Genomic DNA, 18967 nt, shown 5'->3' on the forward strand with positions numbered 1-18967 from the left:
GTTATGTGCTAGTGTTAAGTCTAGCTGCCTGCATACTGCCCTGTGCTTCAGTGAAGTTGAAAGCGGTTGATTCTTATATGAAACAAGAGTAATTCCAGCAATCCGCCTTTGCGATGTAAATACTCTGATGCGCGGAGGGAAAAACGTTATTACATAAAGGAGGTAATACTATGCTTGGAAGGGGATTAGATTATGAAGAATTATGGTTTGAAGATCTTAGCATTTCAGGAGGAATTTTTTTATCCCAATGAGGCTTCTGAAAACGATGGTATCTGAGATTGACTTGAAAAAAACTCTAGTACAGTGTAACCATTAGCGTGTGTAACCATTGAGTGCTAGGCAAGGGTCAGGGAGAGCTGGTAGCCTTGGGCTAGTCATTGTATCTCCGTGTTAATCTACCACATAGCCTAGTTAATGGTGTGGGATAGGACTGTGGTCACTGTCATGAGCCCTTTGAAGAGAAGGCATACTATAAACTCAGGGGTAGGCACCTGCGGCCCGGCGAGGCCTTGGGACCGGCCCCAGCCGCGTCCTGCCGCCGATTGCCGCCGGGGCCTTTGGGGGCATTCTCTATACGAAGCCTCAGAAACAGTTTAAATTACATTTTTAAAAAAATCAGCAAATTTTTTCACGTGTTTCTCCATTTTTTAAAAAAAAGTATCTTCCATTTGAAAATTTGCCCTACATTTGTCCTGGTTATTTATTATTTTAATTGTTTTAAAAATTATTTAATATTTATTTTTGGCTTTTTCGGCCCCCTAGTTGTCTGAGGGACAGCAACCCGGCCCCCGGCTCCAAAAAGGTTGCCTACCCCTGCTATAACTAGTAGTTAAACTTCAGGTATTGAAGCCTGTACGTATGTTACTATTCAACTATAGTTTCTTTCCTGCAGAATCTGTAGAGTCATCAGAACTAGAAGGATTCACTTTATTTTTTATTATAAACACTTTATATTCAACTTGATCTGAGTTTCAAAACAGCATACATATGACAACAAGACAATAAACTTGCAAATAGATCACATGCTGGACCACATATATAGGAAGGACTTGCAAAAATAAGTGTGTTTCAACATACATCTAAAACTAACAACTTGTCTGAGCATGTCATATTTCTAAGGAAAGGTATTCCATAGAGCAGGTGCCATCACACAACATGTTATGCTCTATAGTATGAACCTCAGTGGTGGTGCCATTGTCAGTGGGTTCCTTTCAGATGGTCTCAAAACCAAAGGGTCTATAATGTAAAAGGCAATCCCTTAGGAAAGCAGTTGCTTAGGGCAGGTATTCTAACCTCTGCCAAGTCATTGCTAGAACATCCTTTATAGGTGGGTCATCCAGTTTCGCTTAAAAAGCTCTAAGTGAGAGAATCGCCACGTTTTGAGGTTGTCTTTTCCACTACACTTGGGCTCTCTCTTCAGTTGTATAATCTCTTCCACGTTACCAAAGGCTATATGATTCTCTGAAGATGTCAGCCACAGATCTGGTGATTAACTCAGGATTAACTCTTCTAGAACATGGCCACCTAGCCCAAAAACTCACAAAAGCTATATGATCAGTTATTAAGGAAAGGGTTCCTTGACATGAATGTCTAGTCCATAACTGACTGTGAGGGGCAGTGCTCACTCCGTTTCTAAGCTGAAGAGCCAGCATTGTCTGAGGACTGCTCTGGTGGTCATGTGGCCAGCATGACCGCACCGAACGCTGTTACCTTCTCACTGAGAAGGTGGTACCTATATCTACTTGCATTTGCATGCTTTGAACTGCTAGGTTGGCAGAAACTGGGACTAGTGACAGAGCTCACCCATCATGCAGCACTCCAGCCTCGAACTGCAACCTTCTGATCTTCCAATCATCAGAATTGGCATCTTAGCCACTAAGCCACTGCATCAGTTCCTAGAAAAAAGGAAATGCTTTCACAATGTTTGTCTACACCAGGGCAGGGGATAATGCAGAAGAATGTGGGCCACGTGTGACCTTCCTCATGTCTTTAATGCCCCCAAGCTATTCTAGGCCTTTAACAACGGAGGTGATCAAGGTCTAAAATAGCCCATGTGGCATATGGTTCTATGCTCTCACGGGCATTGGGGGGGCATTTTTAAACTGGGGGTGGAGACGCAGTGGTAGCTATGCCTCCATGGTCCCTTGGGGGCATGGTAGCCCCCTAACTTCGAGTTGTTTAATCCTGGTCTGAGTTACAATTTCTTGTAACCTAACCCTATTACCCACTGGTAAGGGTCCGCCCTCTAGAGCAACATTAAAAGGACAATAATATATAATAATATAATAATAATAATAATAAATATAATATTTATTTATATATACCGCCCTATGGCAAACCAATCCGGACATTGTGTGAAATAGCTCTTCTAGTATTTCAGATGCTAGTATACAGTTTCTTCTCCAAGCCTGGCTACTCAGCTCCTCACCTTTCTTGATAGGACATGATCTTCAAACACACTCATTTATCTTCATTCCCCTCTCCCCACTCCGTTTTGTTCAATCCCTTTTTAAAGTGCAGTTCCCAGAACTGGGCATAGCATTTCAGATCAGGTACATTAAAGCAGAATAAAGTAGAGCTATATTTAGCCATTTTAGCTAATATACACATTGATTCTTCTTGTCTAAATATTAATTCATTTCTTAATTTTGACTAAGTTCCCCTAAGTCTAGATCATCTTGAATTCTTGAATAGATCATTTTCTGTTTCTTTCATCTAAGGGCCTTATCGCATTACAAAACAAACCCAGAATGTGGCAGTAGAGAAGCACCTTTCTGTTTACTTCTCCATATGGCACTGAAGCACCTTCGTTCTCTTCAGGTCATAAAGCCGTCCCCTTTGTCATGCTGGAAAAATCCGTTTGGCAAAAAAGGATGGTTTTCTGACCCTCTCCTACCCTTTTACAATCTGAAGAGAATGAAAGTGCTTTGACAACCTGTGGGAGAAGCAAGCAGAAAGACACTTCTCTGTCACTGTGTGTTGGTTTGGTTTGGTTTTTGTAATGTGCTAAGGCCCTATGTGTTGAACAGCACTGGTACATGCCAAAATCAAGTGGCATCCACCTACAACTCTCTGCATGCTGACAAATATTCGTTCATAATAATTAGTTACAGGGATAGTTCATTAACCAGCTACACATAAATTTAAAAGTAGTTTATTGACTCTAACCTATTATTAGTCTGGCAATAAGACTATTATGGGCAAATTCTTTTGAAAGCCTTGCTGAAGTCAAGATGATGATGTGATAATAATAATATAATAATATATAATAATAAATATATTTATTGCCCGCCCAATCACAGGAATCCAGGTTGTTACAACAGTAAATAAAATAATAAATAAAATACAATAAATAAATAAATAAAATACAATAAAATTAAAGAGAGCGAAGTGAGTACTTCACAGTTAGGCCTGATGGAAGTTAGGGCCTCTCTTTTCATTCCCTCCCAGGTCTGATGATGATGTCATGGAGGGAGGGCTCTTCTTCTTGAGGCAAGTATTTATTTTAATTAATTTAATTTAATTTAATTTAAGGATTTGGATTCTTCGCTATGGGCTGCGGTTCCATGAGGAGGGACTTCTTGCAACAGACGGGTTGCATTCTCACGCCAGTTGGAGAAATGTTTTTGCCAACAGTCTCAAGAACTTGATCAGGAGAGCTTTAAACTGAGTTCCGAGGGGAAGGAGGCAATTTAGGAAGGCGAAAGGGATGGCGAAAATAGTCAAACTGACTAGAGGAGACAAGGCAACAGTGCAAGGACCCAACAGTGGGAGCAAAAAAACTTGCACAGGCAGCAGTAAAGAAGGAACCATGGTCTGCGATGTCTCTACACTAATGCACAGAGCATGGGAAATAAGCAAGATGAACTCGAACTCCTAGTACAACAAGCAAATATGATATAATAGGCATCACTGAAACCTGGTGGGATGAGTCTCATGATTGGAATGTGGAAATAGAGGGGTATACCTTATTAAGGAAATAGGCCAACGGAAAGGAGGAGGAATAGCAATATGTCAGAGATATTACACCAGTGAAGAGATCCTGGACATCAATCATGGAAGCCAGGTGGAGAGCATCTGGATAAGAATCAAGGGGAGAGAAACAACAAGGATGTTCGGTGGGGGTCTACTCACGACCCCCAAGTCAGACGGGGAATTGGATGATATCTTTCTAGAACAGATGACCACACAGTCAGAAAGAGGAGATGTAGTAGTGATGGGCGACTTCCACTATCCTGATATTTGCTGGAAGTCAACTCAGCAAAATCCTCCAGACCTACAAATTCCTCACTTACCTGGAAAGACAATTTCATGGTCCAAAGGTGGAAGAGGCAACACGGGGTCAGTATTTTAGATCTGATCCTAACCAACAAGGATGACTTGGTTAATGGGGTGCAAGTGGGTGGATCATTAGGTGGAAGTGACCATGTTCTCCTGGAGTTTGTAATACAGTGGAAGGAGAAGCCAGGCATAGTCAGACACGCATCCTGACTTTAGGAGAGCGGATTTCAGTAAACTTAGAGAAAGTAAACTTAAAGAAGTCATCTTTCGGCCTTGAGAAGAGAGAGAAGGCTGGCCCAGTACCAGCAGGGCTAGCCTGAAGAAAGAGGCTCCTCCTCCCCTAACTGTCATGTTCGGCCTCTGAGGAGAGAGAAGGCTGGCCCAGATACCATCAGGGGCTGGCCTGAAGAAAGAGGCTCCTCCCTCCCTAACTGTCATCGTTCGGCCTCATGAGGGAGAGAGAAGGCTGGCCAGTACCATCGGGCTAGCCTGTGAGAAAGAGGCTCCTCCTCCAAATGTCATCTTTCGGCCTCTGGGGGAGAGAGAAGGCTGGCCCAGTACCATCAGGGGCTAGCCTGAAGAGAAGAGACCTCCCTCCGTCCATCTGCCTTGGTCCAGGCCTCAGAGGGAGAGAAGAATGCTGGACCTGATTCCCTCCCCCTCACCATTCCCTTCTCCTTTTGTGTCGTGTCTTTTAGATTGTAGCCTGTGGGCAGGGGATTGTCGTTATCCCCTTATTGTAACCGCTCGGATTCCCGTGATTGGGCGGTATATAAATAAAACCTATTATTATATTATTATTATTATTATTATTATTTATTATTACTGAGAGCGATTCCATGGTCAGAAATACTAAAAGATTAAGGAGTTCAGGACGGATGGGACTTCTCAAAGGAGATACTGAAGGCACAATTTCAAACAGTTCCAGTGAGGAAGAAAAGGGAGGTTTGTCCAAGAAACCAAGATGGATGACTAAGGAACTTTCAACCGAGCTAAGTTTGAAACGAACTGTATAAGAAAATGAAAAAGGGGGAAATCACAAAAAAGGAATTCAAGAAATAGCAGGCATTGTAGGGGTAAAGTCAGAAAGCTAAAGCGCAGAACGAACTCAGGCTTGCTAGCGAGGTTAAGAACAATAAAAAGGCTTTTTTGGATTGTCCGGCAAGAGGAGAAGAGAGGAAACAGTGGGCCCTTCGTGGAGAAGATGGCAAATGCTAACAGAAGACAGAGAAAAGGCCGAATTAATCAACACCTTCTTTGCCTCAGTCTTCTCAAAAAAAGAAAGGGTGCTCACCCTGAGGATAATGGGCCGGAGACAGAATAGGAATTTCAGCACAGAATAAGTAAAGTAGTAGAGGACACCTTATTAATCTAAATGAATTTAAGTCTCGGGACCAGATGAACTCCATCCAGGTATTAAAAGAACTGGCAAATGTAATATCGGAGCCCTTGGCAATAATCTTTGAAAACTCCTGGGAAACAGGAGAGATTCCCAGCAGACTGGCGGGGGCAAACGTTGTTTCTCCCATCTTCAAAAAGGGGGAAAAAAGAGGGATCCCAACAATTATCGTCCAGTTGCTGACATCAGTATACGGAAAAGTTCGGAGCCGATCATTAAACAGAGAGTCTGTTGAACATCTAGGCAATGCCATAATCACAAAAGTCACACGGTTTCAGAGAAACATCATGCCAGCAAATCATGCCAATCACTAATCTCTTTCTTTGATAAAATTACCAGCTTGTAGATGAAGGGAATGCTGTGTATAGTATATCTTGATTTCAGTAAGGCTTTGACCAGTTTCCCATGACATACTTTCAAACAAGTGTTAAATGTGGGCTAGACAAAGGAACTGTTACATGATCTGTAATTGGTTGACCGGCCGAACCCAAGGGTGCTCAACAATGGCTCCTTTCATCCTGGAGAGAAGTGACCAGTGGGTCCCACAGGGCTCTGTCCTGGGCCCAGTGCTATTCAACATCTTTATCAGTGACCTGGATACAGAATTGGGAGCATACTTATCAAATTTGCCGTGACACCAAATTAGGGGAAGCTAATACCCCAGAGGACAGGATCAAGATTCAAAATGACCTGAATAGACTAGAAGCTGGGCCAAAGCTAACAAAATGAAATTCAACACGGAGAGAAATGTAAGGTATTGCACTTAGGCGGGGCGGAAACATAAATGCACCAGATATAGGATGGGTGACACCTGGCTGAATGAAATACTGTGAAAGGGATCTAGGATCCAAGTAGACCACAAGTGAACATGAGTCAACAGTGTGATGCGGCAGCTAACGGCCAATGCTATTTTAGGCTGCATCAATGAAGTATAGTGTCTAGATCAAGAGAAGTATAGTGCCACTGTATTCTGCTTTGGTTCAGGCCCCCACCTAGAATATTGTTGTCCAGTTCTGGGGCACCACAATTCAGAAAGGACATTGAGACTGGAGCGTTTCCAAGGAGGGGCCGACAAAAATGGGTGAAGGTCTGGAAACCATGCCCTATGAGGAACGACTTAGGGAGCTGGGGATTTTTGCCTGGAGAAAAGAAGGTTAAGAGGTTATATGATAGCCCTGTTAACACTATTTGAAGTATGTCATTGAGGAGGGGAGCAAGCTGTTTTCTGCTGCTTCCAGAGAACAGGACCCGGCACAATGGATGCAAGCTGCAGAAAAGAGATTCCACCTGACATTAGGAGGAACTCCTGACAGTAAGGCTGTTCAAGTGGAATGCACTCCCTCGGAGGGTGGGTGATAGAGTCCCTTCCTTGGAGGTCTTTTAAACAAAGGCTGGTGGCCTCTGTCCAGGGATGCTTTGATTGGATTTCCTGCATGGCAGTGGTTGGACTGGATGCCCTAGTGGTCTCTTCCAACTCTATGATTCTATGATTTATGATTCTTGATTCTTCTCATTAATTTAGAGAGAATTGGTGGACAGAGTGACATAAGTCCCAGTAAATGGGGAGTAGAACTGGTAGGGAAGGCTGCCGGAAGAGATCCGTCTTAAGGCCTTCTTAAAGGCTGTAAGAGAGTGAAATGTCACGGATCTCCTTCAGCAGGTCATTTATGCTTCGGAGCTGCGATGGAAAAGGCCCTCTGGGTGACTGAAGTTAGCCTAGATTTTATGGCTGAAGTAGATTCTTCCCCAAGGACCTTAGATGTGGGATGGACAGTACGGAGAAGAAGGCGTTCTCTCTAAGTATTCTGGACCCAAGCCATGTAGGGTTTTGAAGGTATACTCAACACCTTGTACCTTGCCTGGAAACTAAACTGGCAGCTAGTGAAGGGATTTCAAACCGGTTGTTATGTGATCGGTACGCCGAGATCTGTAATTAACCTGGCTGCCATATTTGTACAAGTTGAAGTTCTGAACTTGGCACAAGGTAGCCCCAAGAGCGCATTACAGAAGTCCCATCGAGAGTGACCCGCGCATGTACAACTGTTTCAAGGTTCTCCCTGCTCCAGGAAGGAGCGAGCTGGCGTATCAGCCGAAGCTGATACAAGGCTCCTGACTGTTTGCAGGAGATGACAAGATATACAATTCTATATCATTTCTCTAATCTACTAGTTTAGGTCTTTCCCTCTGCGTGTGTGTGTTTGTACAGTCTGTAGATGCATACTCCATGCATACAAGCAAGCAATAGATCTATGATTTGACAAGTTCTTGAGAAGCTGATGATACTGGCTCTTTGTGTCACAGTATTTTTCTAAATGCTCATAGTAATGTGGAATTATTCTAGTATCAATCAAACTCGCCTGCCCAGGTACTTTTTCAACCCTTTTTTGTATATTTCAATTGTCTCTGGCAATTCAGTAATGTCCTTCAGGTATTTTTAAAAAATTATAAACTGAAGCTCATTTTACTACTTTAAATGTGAATTCATTCATTGTCACCAAGTGCTCTCTTGTACACCATTTTATTATCTTGGGCATTTAATGTGCCCCTGCTATGCAAAACATTATGCTTCAAAAGAATAGTTCTGCTGTGCAAAAAACAGCTATTTGGTAATTATGCCCTTTGTTCTGGCTACAGAGGAGAAGAAGAACAGCCGACACCTGTTGTTGTACTCCAACTCACATCAGCCCCTTAAAGCATGGTCAGTGGTTAGGGATGAGGAGCTGCATTCCAACAACATCTAGTGGAACATGGGTTCCCCATCCTTTATCGACAAAAAGTTAGATTTCCAACACTCTGTCACATCATGCTTAGAAGTACTGAAAATTTATCTCTGTTGTGTGTGTGTGTTTTTTTAAAGAAGTTTCTGCTACGGGATACTTTATTGGAAACCTCACAGTTATTGTGGAATTGTTTGAGCCTCCACATGTTGGTGGACTGCAACTGTCAGCATTCTTCACCAATGGCTATGTTGTTCACTACACTTGATCTTAGCCAAAAGGTCGAGAAGCAGCATCTGGATGGCCACAGTGTTTTCTATACTTGGTCTAGCTCATCTCTACTTATACTGAAAGCAGCAATCTATCTGGATGCAACATGCCTTGTTCTAGAGCTTGGAAGTCTTTTTTCCCTACCATACAGCTCCCAATGGCCATACTAGGTGGGGGATTCTGGCATTTATAATCCAAAAGATAACTCCTCCAAGCTCTGTGTATGGCAAGGCATCTACCCAGCGATTCTCCCTATTCCAGTTGACAATGCTGTGGAGAATGGCAATGGTACCACATGGTTAGGAAAAAAAGAAACACAAAAAACAAGTGGTTAGATATTGCACACTTTAAAGTTACTGACAACTGTTCATCATCCAGTAGCTTCTGCTTTATAGTATTATAACACAGTTGCCTTTGATCAACTCCCTACACAGGCTATCTTTCCTTCTCATCTAACATAGGCTTGACACTTCTTTTCCCATGCTTTTATTTCCTCCTGCCCTTTGACAATGAGTATTTTCTTTCCTTTCCTTCCTTGTCCAGTGAGCCCCTACCACAACCATTTCCATCTGTAGCTGTAGTAAGAGAGAATTCTCAAATCCATAATCTAAATAAGTGTAACGTGTCATATAAAATATTAGCAGATCCTCTCCAAACCTAAAACATTATAGATATTTCTCACTTCATAATGTCAAGAAATCATTGTACCTTAGCCAAAGCATATGTTATACCTCTATTTTGCCTTATTTAATTGGTTTTGAATGGCTAATTGCTTTGCTCTGAAAATAAAAAGAGTTTTAACATTTCAGAATAAGAAGCAAGGCACACCCATTTTTTACATCCTCTGATCCACCAATTTACTGCATCCTGTGTTGGGAAGGTCTGATTGCATGCACAAAGGATGAATGACTAATGAGGAAGATTACACACACTTTTTAAAAGGTTAATGTGGAACAATAAGAAAGAGCATGTTAATAATATTAATATGCAATAAGAAATGTGTTCCAGCAAAAAATCTTGTCGTTAAGAGACTTGTATTAGATGACTAACAGATTTATTGTGGTACAAACTTTAAAGGAATAAATCACATATTTTATTATATCAATGATAGATTGGGTCAATCGACTAATATGCAGGTATAGCAGTAAAGTGGGAAAAATTGCAAACAGATGAGCACAAAGGCCTTTCAATGCAAGTGGAAGCATTTTTGCACAAAATATTGACTAATTTTTGCATCAATAACTGTTAGAAAAACAGTTTTTTCAGGTATGTATTGTAGATGAAACCCATGGTCCCAAATTATTTTTTTGATTCTTATTGTTTTTAATATTTTATTGTTGGGTTTTAGTTTATTCCTTTTATTAGCTGCCTTGAGTCCCACTAGAAAGATGGCATAAAAATTAAAGAAACAAACAAAATTACTTAGAATGCAGTTTGCTGGTAAATTCTAGTATTGGACTGTAACAGAACAATAACTTCCCTTTTAAGTATTTTTTTCTAAAGAATTGTTACTCTAAACAGTAGCAGATTGCTTTGGAAGGCTGAAATATTTGCCACTGGTTTTAAAATAATAATGTTTTTAATGCCAGATAGGCAGGAGCAGTGGTTTCTTAGCCTCGTGTAGACAGCTCTTTTGACACTTGATATCATACATAAATAAGATACTATCAAAGGTCTGTTGAATTTAGTACCCCTCTTTGCACAGGGACTAAGCAAATACATCTGGGAAACTATCAAATAGTGCTGTCCCACCTTTGCTTCCTAGGAACTGGTGTTGGGTAGTTTCCTACTCTAGACATAGAGGTTCCATCTAGTGACCATGACTAATACTCTTTATAAATGTATCTTTCATGAATTTGTTGTATCCCATTCAAATACTGTCAAGTTAGTAAGAAGCAAAAGCATTTTGCAGTTAGGCTATATGGAAATTTATGTCCCTCAAAACATTATTAGGTCACAGCTCTTAATAACCCTAGCCAGAATGGCCTGTCCCAGATGTTGAGTTGCTATTCGACATTTTGAAGGCCAGAATTTCCTCTGTTAAGCTTTCATGCTTGAACTGCTTCGTAGCTTGCTGATCAAATTAAATGAGACCTTGAAAGAAACTTTGGACAGCATAAAATGAAGAAAAGCATAGTTCTAATTAAGAAGTTAACAACAGTAACAAGAACTCCAAATAACATAGTTATGATGCTAATGGTGCCCCATGTATTCCACTGATCTCTAAAAAAGGTAAGGTTAGGCATCCTTACAAAATTAGTCAAGCACATTAATTTTGTGTGTAAGTATATATGTATTCTCCGCTATTTTGACATAAATAAGAAAGCCAGTCTTTGCATTATGATATCAATTATGTGGCCTTAGGCCCATAGCATCATGATTTCAGTTCTCATGATGAATAATTCACCAACATTTCAGTTGCTTCTGGCAACTAGAAGCACCTGAATCTCTTAGTCATGCATCTGGTGAAGTAGACTCTTAAACCATAATAAAGTTAGTAGTTTTTTAAAGATGCTTCATTGTTGTTGTGTGTATGTGTTGTGCTGCAAGACACAAACAAAACAACTTCTGAAAATTGTTCTTTAGGAGAACTGCTCTTCCCCTTGACATGGTATAGTTCATCTTTTTCTTTCATAATAACATTGGTTCAGATCAAGGGTTAATTTATAAAATTGCAGATAACTCATTTGAGAGCAGTGGGATGGTTTTCATTATCTTGTGCCACATGGGTCTGACCTAAAAAACAACAACACACTATTGGCACTAAACTCACATCACTTTGATCATACAAAAATAAAAATAAAAATACAGAAACATACCTTTTATAGGAAAAGTGTCCTGTATTGTGAGGCTTATAGTCCATACTGAGAAGAAAAAGAAGGCAATTCCAAAATGAGATGCCATTATCAATAACACTAGGTGCTGAGATTCACACCCTGTTACTTCCCAGTCTGCAGTGCTGATAAAGCGATGCTGAGCCACACCTTGTGAGGTTGGAGTGAGGTCCTTTCTTGACAGCTGCTGAAAAGCCACTGCCTATTTCACAGGCAGGAACAAAGTTTTTGCTCAGTTCAAAAGCCATCCACTGGCCAAGGTCACTATCTGGAAACACATGACACCCCCCAAAAATCCATAAAGAGCAATCTGGAAAACAGAACTGAGTGCTGACTCAGAAAACATGCATATGAGGAAAAGAGATAACACATTGTGTTAGTCCTGTTATTATAAACAGAGGAAGGTTTTCCTTCTACTGCTAGGGAACTCCTTTCTGTGACAGTTCCTGATCAGACAGTTCTGACTCATTTATCACTCCTTCAAATGGTTCAGCTGTTGAGCCCAAAAGTGTATGTTGCATAAGGTGAGTTGGGTACCACTCAGCACAAATACCTAAAAAATAATGCTTCAGTATTCGTTCTATATTATTTTATCAATTGTATAAATGGTTGAAAAATGAGAAGTATTTAGTTACCTGACAGAATGTCTTCTCTCACATTTATTTGCCTGGACCCTAAATTCATAATCGGACGCCCTGCTCCCGGTACCCCTGCTAAATTGGGCACAGTGGGTGGTTACAAGAAAGAGGGGGCACCTTTTCAATGATGGCATCTCAGTTCCATATCCAGAAGAGATGGCTATATTAAGGTCTTTTTTAAAGTACCAGTGGAGACTTTGTTGTTTTCTCAGGCACTTTAGAATTTTTTTCCATTTCTTTCAGATATTTGCACTATTTTATCCTCCAGTGTTGGTTTTACTTTTATTTTATTTTATGCTATTTATTGTATTTTATTTTTTCTTTGTGTATTAAGATATTAGTGTATTTATATACCATCTAGACCATGATTGCTATTGAGTGTCCTAAAAATGTCAAAAATAATGTCCACAATCCTGTTGGATAATTTCGTGTTTGTATGCAGGAATTAAAACTGTGCAGTTGCATAATCCAGTAGACGGCTGCTGCTATGTTACTACGTAGCGCAGCCAGCAAAGTGCCCAATGCACACCAAAACAAATGCACAGTTTTATCCTCCAGTCCCAGTCCCAGTCCCAATGCACATCAAATTGGTCATGATGCACATTGGGCACCAGCGCACATCAGGTACTCTTGTTGGTGTCCTGCTATACATCTTTGCAATTCAGTAAAGGGATTTCTTAGTGCCTCTGTTGCATAGCTACATTTACATAAAGTTATGTGACATTACAGGTCATGTAGGATTCCAGCGAAAGTAAGTTTAATCTATTAACCTGGGACAATAAAACAGAAGTCCTACTTTTGAAAAAAGCATGAACGTTTATTTTTAAATGCAATCTGTTACAAAGCTGCCCAAAGGTATTTGCTACATATAATGTTGCAAAAACCTTTTTGTAAATTTTGTAAATTATTGCATTATTTAACACCATTTTCATAATCTCAGTTTTTAAATACCTATTTAAAAGTAAAAGTATCATTTAAATAAAATATATTGTTCGTTTTGCAAAAGACATTGTTCCCATTCAATTAATTTTGAAATGTAACTTCATTATTCTGTTACAAAATTATGCCACTCATTAGATGTAACCACTACTAGTAATTTCAAGCCTCTGTTTTTGAATCTGTTTTTAAATTGAGAAGGATGATTATACTTTAAAATAAGACATTTGCCCATATGTGAGTCTCCATTTCTGCTGAGGACTGCTCAGAACAAAAGCAGTGAAACAAGCTTTTGTTGTGAGCTTCCCCAATTATGTTCAGTTTTCTTCTTTTGCCATAGTACAAACAAACAGTCCTAGGAGAGCTTAATGGGGCCTGAATTACACTCAGTTATAATTACATGTAAAAGCAGTTAATATGTTTTTCAAAGTGTAAAAGAGCCACGACAAATGGGAGCCAGTAATCTCTAGAGGACCAGAGACGGGTACCGTGCATCCCTCCCAATGTTGTTGCACTGTAAATCCAAGCAACTGCAGGCAGCATAACCAAAAGGGAGAAAAGCTGGGAGTTGCAGTCCAGTGATATCTGAAGGGCCATATGCTTGCTATTCCTGGTCTGGATTGTGGGGTATGAGGAACGAGTTTTATCTTTTTTACCTACTGCACAGTTCCAATGAAAATTCTGTCCCAGTTATTATCCCTTGGCTGGAAACTTCCACCGATGCTTCTTGATTCAAGTAGCAGTTTGGGGATGGAGTAATTTTCCTCCTAGGGCTATGCGTGTTACAATGCCCTCCATAAGTCACATTCCCATGGCCCCCACTGACCCATGCAAATATTCAGATTAAAAACAAAATATCTTTCTAATACACAGACAGGAATTATTTTTTTTCTAGCAGAAGTGGAGGAGTCTGATACAGCAGTCCACTCCTCCTTACTCCACTGCTTACTGTATATATTCATGTATAAGTCTAGAAATTTAAGTCAAAAAATTGACCCAAGAAACTTAAGTCAACTTATCCAAGGGTCAATGTGAGTACTGTAACTCTTATTTGACTATTAACTATTTATTTAAAAAGGAACCCTCCCCTGGTGAAAAGCAAGAATATAATACATTCAGTCTTAAGTGTGATCTTAAATAGTTACACCTGCTGGAACTTTGTAAGTTTTTTGGCATTGTTTTCCTTTGCTTCATCCTTTACATCCTTGGTTACATGTCTCTAAATTTTACTCTTGATTTAGCCATGGGTCATATAAAAATCCATAATTTTGGCACCAAAACCTGCCCTCAATTTATACATGTGGTCAACTTATAGTCGGGTATATACAGTAACATTTTTGCCTCTGGGATCTTGATAAAGTTGCATTTGTTGGAATTAAAGCATTCATGTCTCAGAATGGGCATTAGTAATAGGGTTAGATAATATGCAGGGGTAGCTGTGTTGGCCATTTAACAAATGCAAACAAAAATCCATCAGTGATACCTTTCTTGGCCAACTGAAATGTAGAATATACAGTACTTGTTGCAAGCTTTCGAAGCTCCATGGGCTTCTTCATTAGGCAAAGGTTAGATAGTTTGATTCACCGGCAGTGTCTAGCACCTGTCCTGATCTCTCCTGTGATGTAAACTGGTCTCAGGGATGTGTCCACTCTTCTTCTCACCTCTCACTCTTTTCCATGCTAAAGATGTTGCTAGATTAGAATAATTTTCCTATCTTAGAATGGAGTTCATCTAATAAAGACTTTAGTTTTTTCTCACACCATTGGTGTCTTTGCTCCTTAATCAGAATCTTTGAGTGCACTAATTCTAATAGCATTTCTGTCAAAGTCATTCCAGGTCATTTGGGTGTCTTCCAGCATTCCCAGGCAGTTTTTCTAACCCTTTTTGATAAATGCAGTTCTGGGAAAAACCTAGAGGTTGTTCAAGTGGTGTCTGCCTGATATCATAATGACAGAAATGCCCAAATGTTCTCTTGTATAAGTCAAGTTTTCTTTCTTTTTAAAGGTTATTTTACTTTGCATATTCATTGGGGGCCACCACCATTTTATGCTTCACTCATTGTGTAGACAGCCTCATCTTGAGGGCTAAAAATCCCTATGCAATTATAGCTGTTTCAGCAGAGTGTATAGGAAGTGTTTTGATTCTATATTCATTGTTGTTGGTCCTATTTACCTCTGTAGTCTTGAAAGAGAACCACACCTACCATGGTTATGTGACTGCATCCACTTAAATACACGCTCTAGCATTGATCTGAATTTTAACAGTTTTCAAGAAAAAAAGTGGAAACTGAGTGTGCATTTACAGAAACAATGCAGTTTGACACCAATGGAGCCATGGCTCCATCCTACACATTCATAAAATTGGTAGTTTTGTGAGGCACCAGCACTCTTTGGCAGAGAAGTCTAAAGACCTCATGAAACTACAAATCCTAAGATTCCATAGGATGCTGCTGCAGCTCTTAAAGTAGTGTCAAACTGCATTATTTCTACAGTGTGGATGCACCCCAAAATTGCTCATCATATCTGAGACAGGGACAGAGAAAGACCAGCAAAAACTAGATTCAGTTTAAAATAGGAAACAAGAGAAGAAACATGGCCAAATTCTATTGACATAGTATTGTTGATAAAAACATTGAGCTAGACCAATAGCATGCAAGAAAGACACACTCAGTTGGCACAACATTTATTTTACATATTTATTAGTTAAATTATATCATACTTTTTCTCCAGTGAAATTGTGCTAACAACATTATACTTTCCTTCTTTTGAGGAAGGGCAACGATTGCTCTTCATTGCTGTCAATGATATCATAATGCAGCCAAACATGATTGGCTCCCTGACCCCAAAAAATTCAATTCACGGTCCCAGTTGGGAACATGTAAGTAAAGGCAAAAAGTTAAAATTAAGCTAAAAAGGAGTGTGGGTTTGGAGTGACAGGGATCTCAACATCTGCCAGTAGAGTAATTGTAGGGTCCATCTCAAACATACCTGTGGATGAACACTGTTGCAGTTCTAGAAATCAAAATCCAGTGCATTTAGAAGGAGCAACGTTTATTCATTATCATAGTTGCATTTTCTTATGCATTTTGGAGCCAAGTTCATGTCTTTGCAAATAAAACACTTAGAATCATAGGGTTGGAAAAGAACCCAAGGGCCATCCAGCCCAACCCCCTGCCATGCAGGAACTCACAATCAAAACACCCACGAGATGGCCATCCAGCCTCTGTTTAAAAACCTCCAAAGAAGATTCTACCACACTCTGAGGCAGTAGGTTCCACTGTCAAACAGCTCTTACTATTAGGAAGCTCTTGTCAAATTGAATGTTTCATTTTGGCAAAAAGAATCCAGCGAAAGAAAGTTAGCTTAAAATTTAAGTTTGTTTAATTTTGTTTATGATAGCTAATAAATGACAACACACATTTTTAATTCTTTGGTGGTGTTTCCTTATAAATAAGTCACATAGGAGCAAAATGGAGAACTCCAAAACAATACTTTTATTTCCACATCTCAAGTATGTGATGCTCTATACAGTACAATGCTAGCACACCTGTGCAAAGTCTTAGAAAATTTAAACAAAAGATAGTGCCTCTTGAGTACCTCCTACTTAAAAACATCAGTGCTGTGCACAAGAAAAAGTATGTGTCTCATTAAAGCCAAATAAATAAATATTGCACTTCCAAAAACAAAAAACAAAACAAAAACAGAACAAAAACAAAACACAGAACAGAAACCTATGAATGGTATAAGATGGCTGATCTACTCTTAGTGGCCATATGAGCCCTATTATTTTGAAGGAGTATAACATTTCTACATTCAGATAATGCATAGAGAAACAAAAGGTTGCATAATCTTTTCTTTGTCTGAGTAAGGATGGCCACTATTTTCTATCGCCATGAGCCCATAACCACTAAGAAGCCATTTCATTTCTTTAAAAAATAATAATAATGTTACCCTAAAACCCTGATAATAAGAATGCCAAACTTCAGGTGCTCTATCAAAAAAATTGATTCCTTCCCTCAAGAATGAGTAAAACAGTAAATATTTTCTGGAGAAAGTTAATGGCCTCATGGGTAAAAATCTGTTCACCTTAAGTCATTCTACTCAGTCCAATGCAAGTGTTTTGCAGTTTAAATAAATAAATAAATAAAGGCAGAAAATGCACAAATACATGCTACTTTTGGGTGGGGCTTTGTTCAGATTTAGCACTTCTGTTCCCTTAATCATGGTTATGGCAGTAAGATTGCACCCCGCATAGAAGAATTCTTTCTTCTCTTGGCATTAACATTAACTTTGGTTATCATTAACACAGGAATAGCTATTAAACAGAGAGTCTGCTCTATTGGTCATGCTTGCTGGGGATGAGGAGAGTTATATACAATACATGTGGAAGACACCAAGCTGAAGAAGACTGCAAGAAGTAAAACTTGGGTTTGAAGCTCATTATAAAATGTTGTTTAATATAGTACTCTGGTTAATTTGGATATAAGATTTATTGTTTTATGGTGTAAACCTTAACAATAGTTAAAGCCCACACAAAAATACATGAATACCCTCTAGCTTATTCCATAGCCATGGTTAAGGAATCAGGAGTGACCTGTCTTTTCTGGGCAGATATATGGCTTGACCATTACTAGACTAGAACTATTAACCTCAATATTTTATTTTATCACCTAGTTAATCAACTCACATTAAATATATCACTGCTTGGGAGGAGTTAGTCCACCCTCACACAAGATATAGCTTTTTTTCCCGAGTTTTTTGTGATGCTATTGTTATATCTCATTTTTAGGTTGGACCATCTGTTTTTCAATAGAGTGAAAAATTTTGTTGAGCCATTTCTTATTAGACAAGTCATTAATTCTAGAGCCAGCAGAAATCCCTTATTTCTTTACATCCTTTAATTCCCCTTTTCCAGTTTGAGAGGAAATGATACACATTCTCATCAGCCTTATTAAACATGCTTTATCACACTTTTTTTGCTCTTCTGGAGCTGTTAGACATATCCAGATGGTGAATATATACACAAAGTTGTGTTTCTTATCAGTGTTACCCATCTCAACAGTCAAGCTGCTTCACTCTGAAGGTGCATCTTTCGGGTAGAAATGTCATTTTTTAACAGTTGCTCAGGCCAACATTAAAACTATATTACATATCTTTTTCCTGAGTTTTGCATGATAATCTATCAATGGCGGAGTTAGAATGCTATATCATACTCTGTCCCTTTATACTCATCAACATGTTAGTTGTGCAGCACCACATTCCAATACAGGAGGAATTACCTCCTCTACATACCAATGAATGCTAGAGTATTTTGTGCAAAAGGGTGATCGCAGAGATCACAAAGGAAGCTTTTGCTAAGGGAGAATTGTGTAAGCTGCTAAGACCACAAAAAGGAAAAAAGTAACTCCCAGCTGTCCCTTCATCCTGATCTTAAGGAGATTTATTTAGAATCAAGCCTCATGTTTGCTCTGCATTTAATTATTCTGTTTTGTAACTTAAATTCAGTCAGGAGATTGAGCTACACCTGGAAGGATGGAAGTCATTGTAGCCTTGGTAAAAGATGCAGTACAAATATGTTACATGGGACTTCCTTTCAAAATACTCAATGGCTTCCTTTAGTTCCAAACATCCATATTTAAGAATATTGTCTAATTTTCTTTGTGGAATGTGAAAGAATTATGCAGCTCAGGTTTTATGATGCCTGTGTTAGGATAGAGCCAGGCATTTTCTTAGCAAACAAGATAATGTCAATGAGAGGCAGTGCTTGTTGTTTGTTGTGTGCCTTCACATCATTTCTGACTTACGGAGACCCTAAGGCGAAACCATCACAGGACTGCTTGGCAGGATTTGTTCAAAGGGGGTTTTGCCTTTGTTTTCCTCTGAGTTTGAGAGA

At 39.5% G+C, this 18967-nt stretch overlaps 1 protein-coding gene across 1 annotated transcript in view; it reads right to left on the reverse strand.

Annotated features, from left to right (window-relative positions):
- LYVE1 (lymphatic vessel endothelial hyaluronan receptor 1) overlaps nt 1-11719 on the reverse strand; it is a 31770-nt gene extending 20051 nt beyond the window's left edge. The window contains exon 1 of the mRNA XM_042462015.1: nt 11487-11719. Within this exon, the coding sequence (XP_042317949.1) occupies nt 11487-11571 (85 nt within the window). The 5' untranslated portion in view covers nt 11572-11719. The remainder of the gene's footprint in view (nt 1-11486) is intronic.
- Nucleotides 11720-18967: the final 7248 nt, after the last annotated feature.

The sequence above is a fragment of the Sceloporus undulatus genome, chromosome 1, assembly GCF_019175285.1.
Source record: "Sceloporus undulatus isolate JIND9_A2432 ecotype Alabama chromosome 1, SceUnd_v1.1, whole genome shotgun sequence".
In the NCBI taxonomy this organism is placed as follows: domain Eukaryota; kingdom Metazoa; phylum Chordata; class Lepidosauria; order Squamata; family Phrynosomatidae; genus Sceloporus; species Sceloporus undulatus.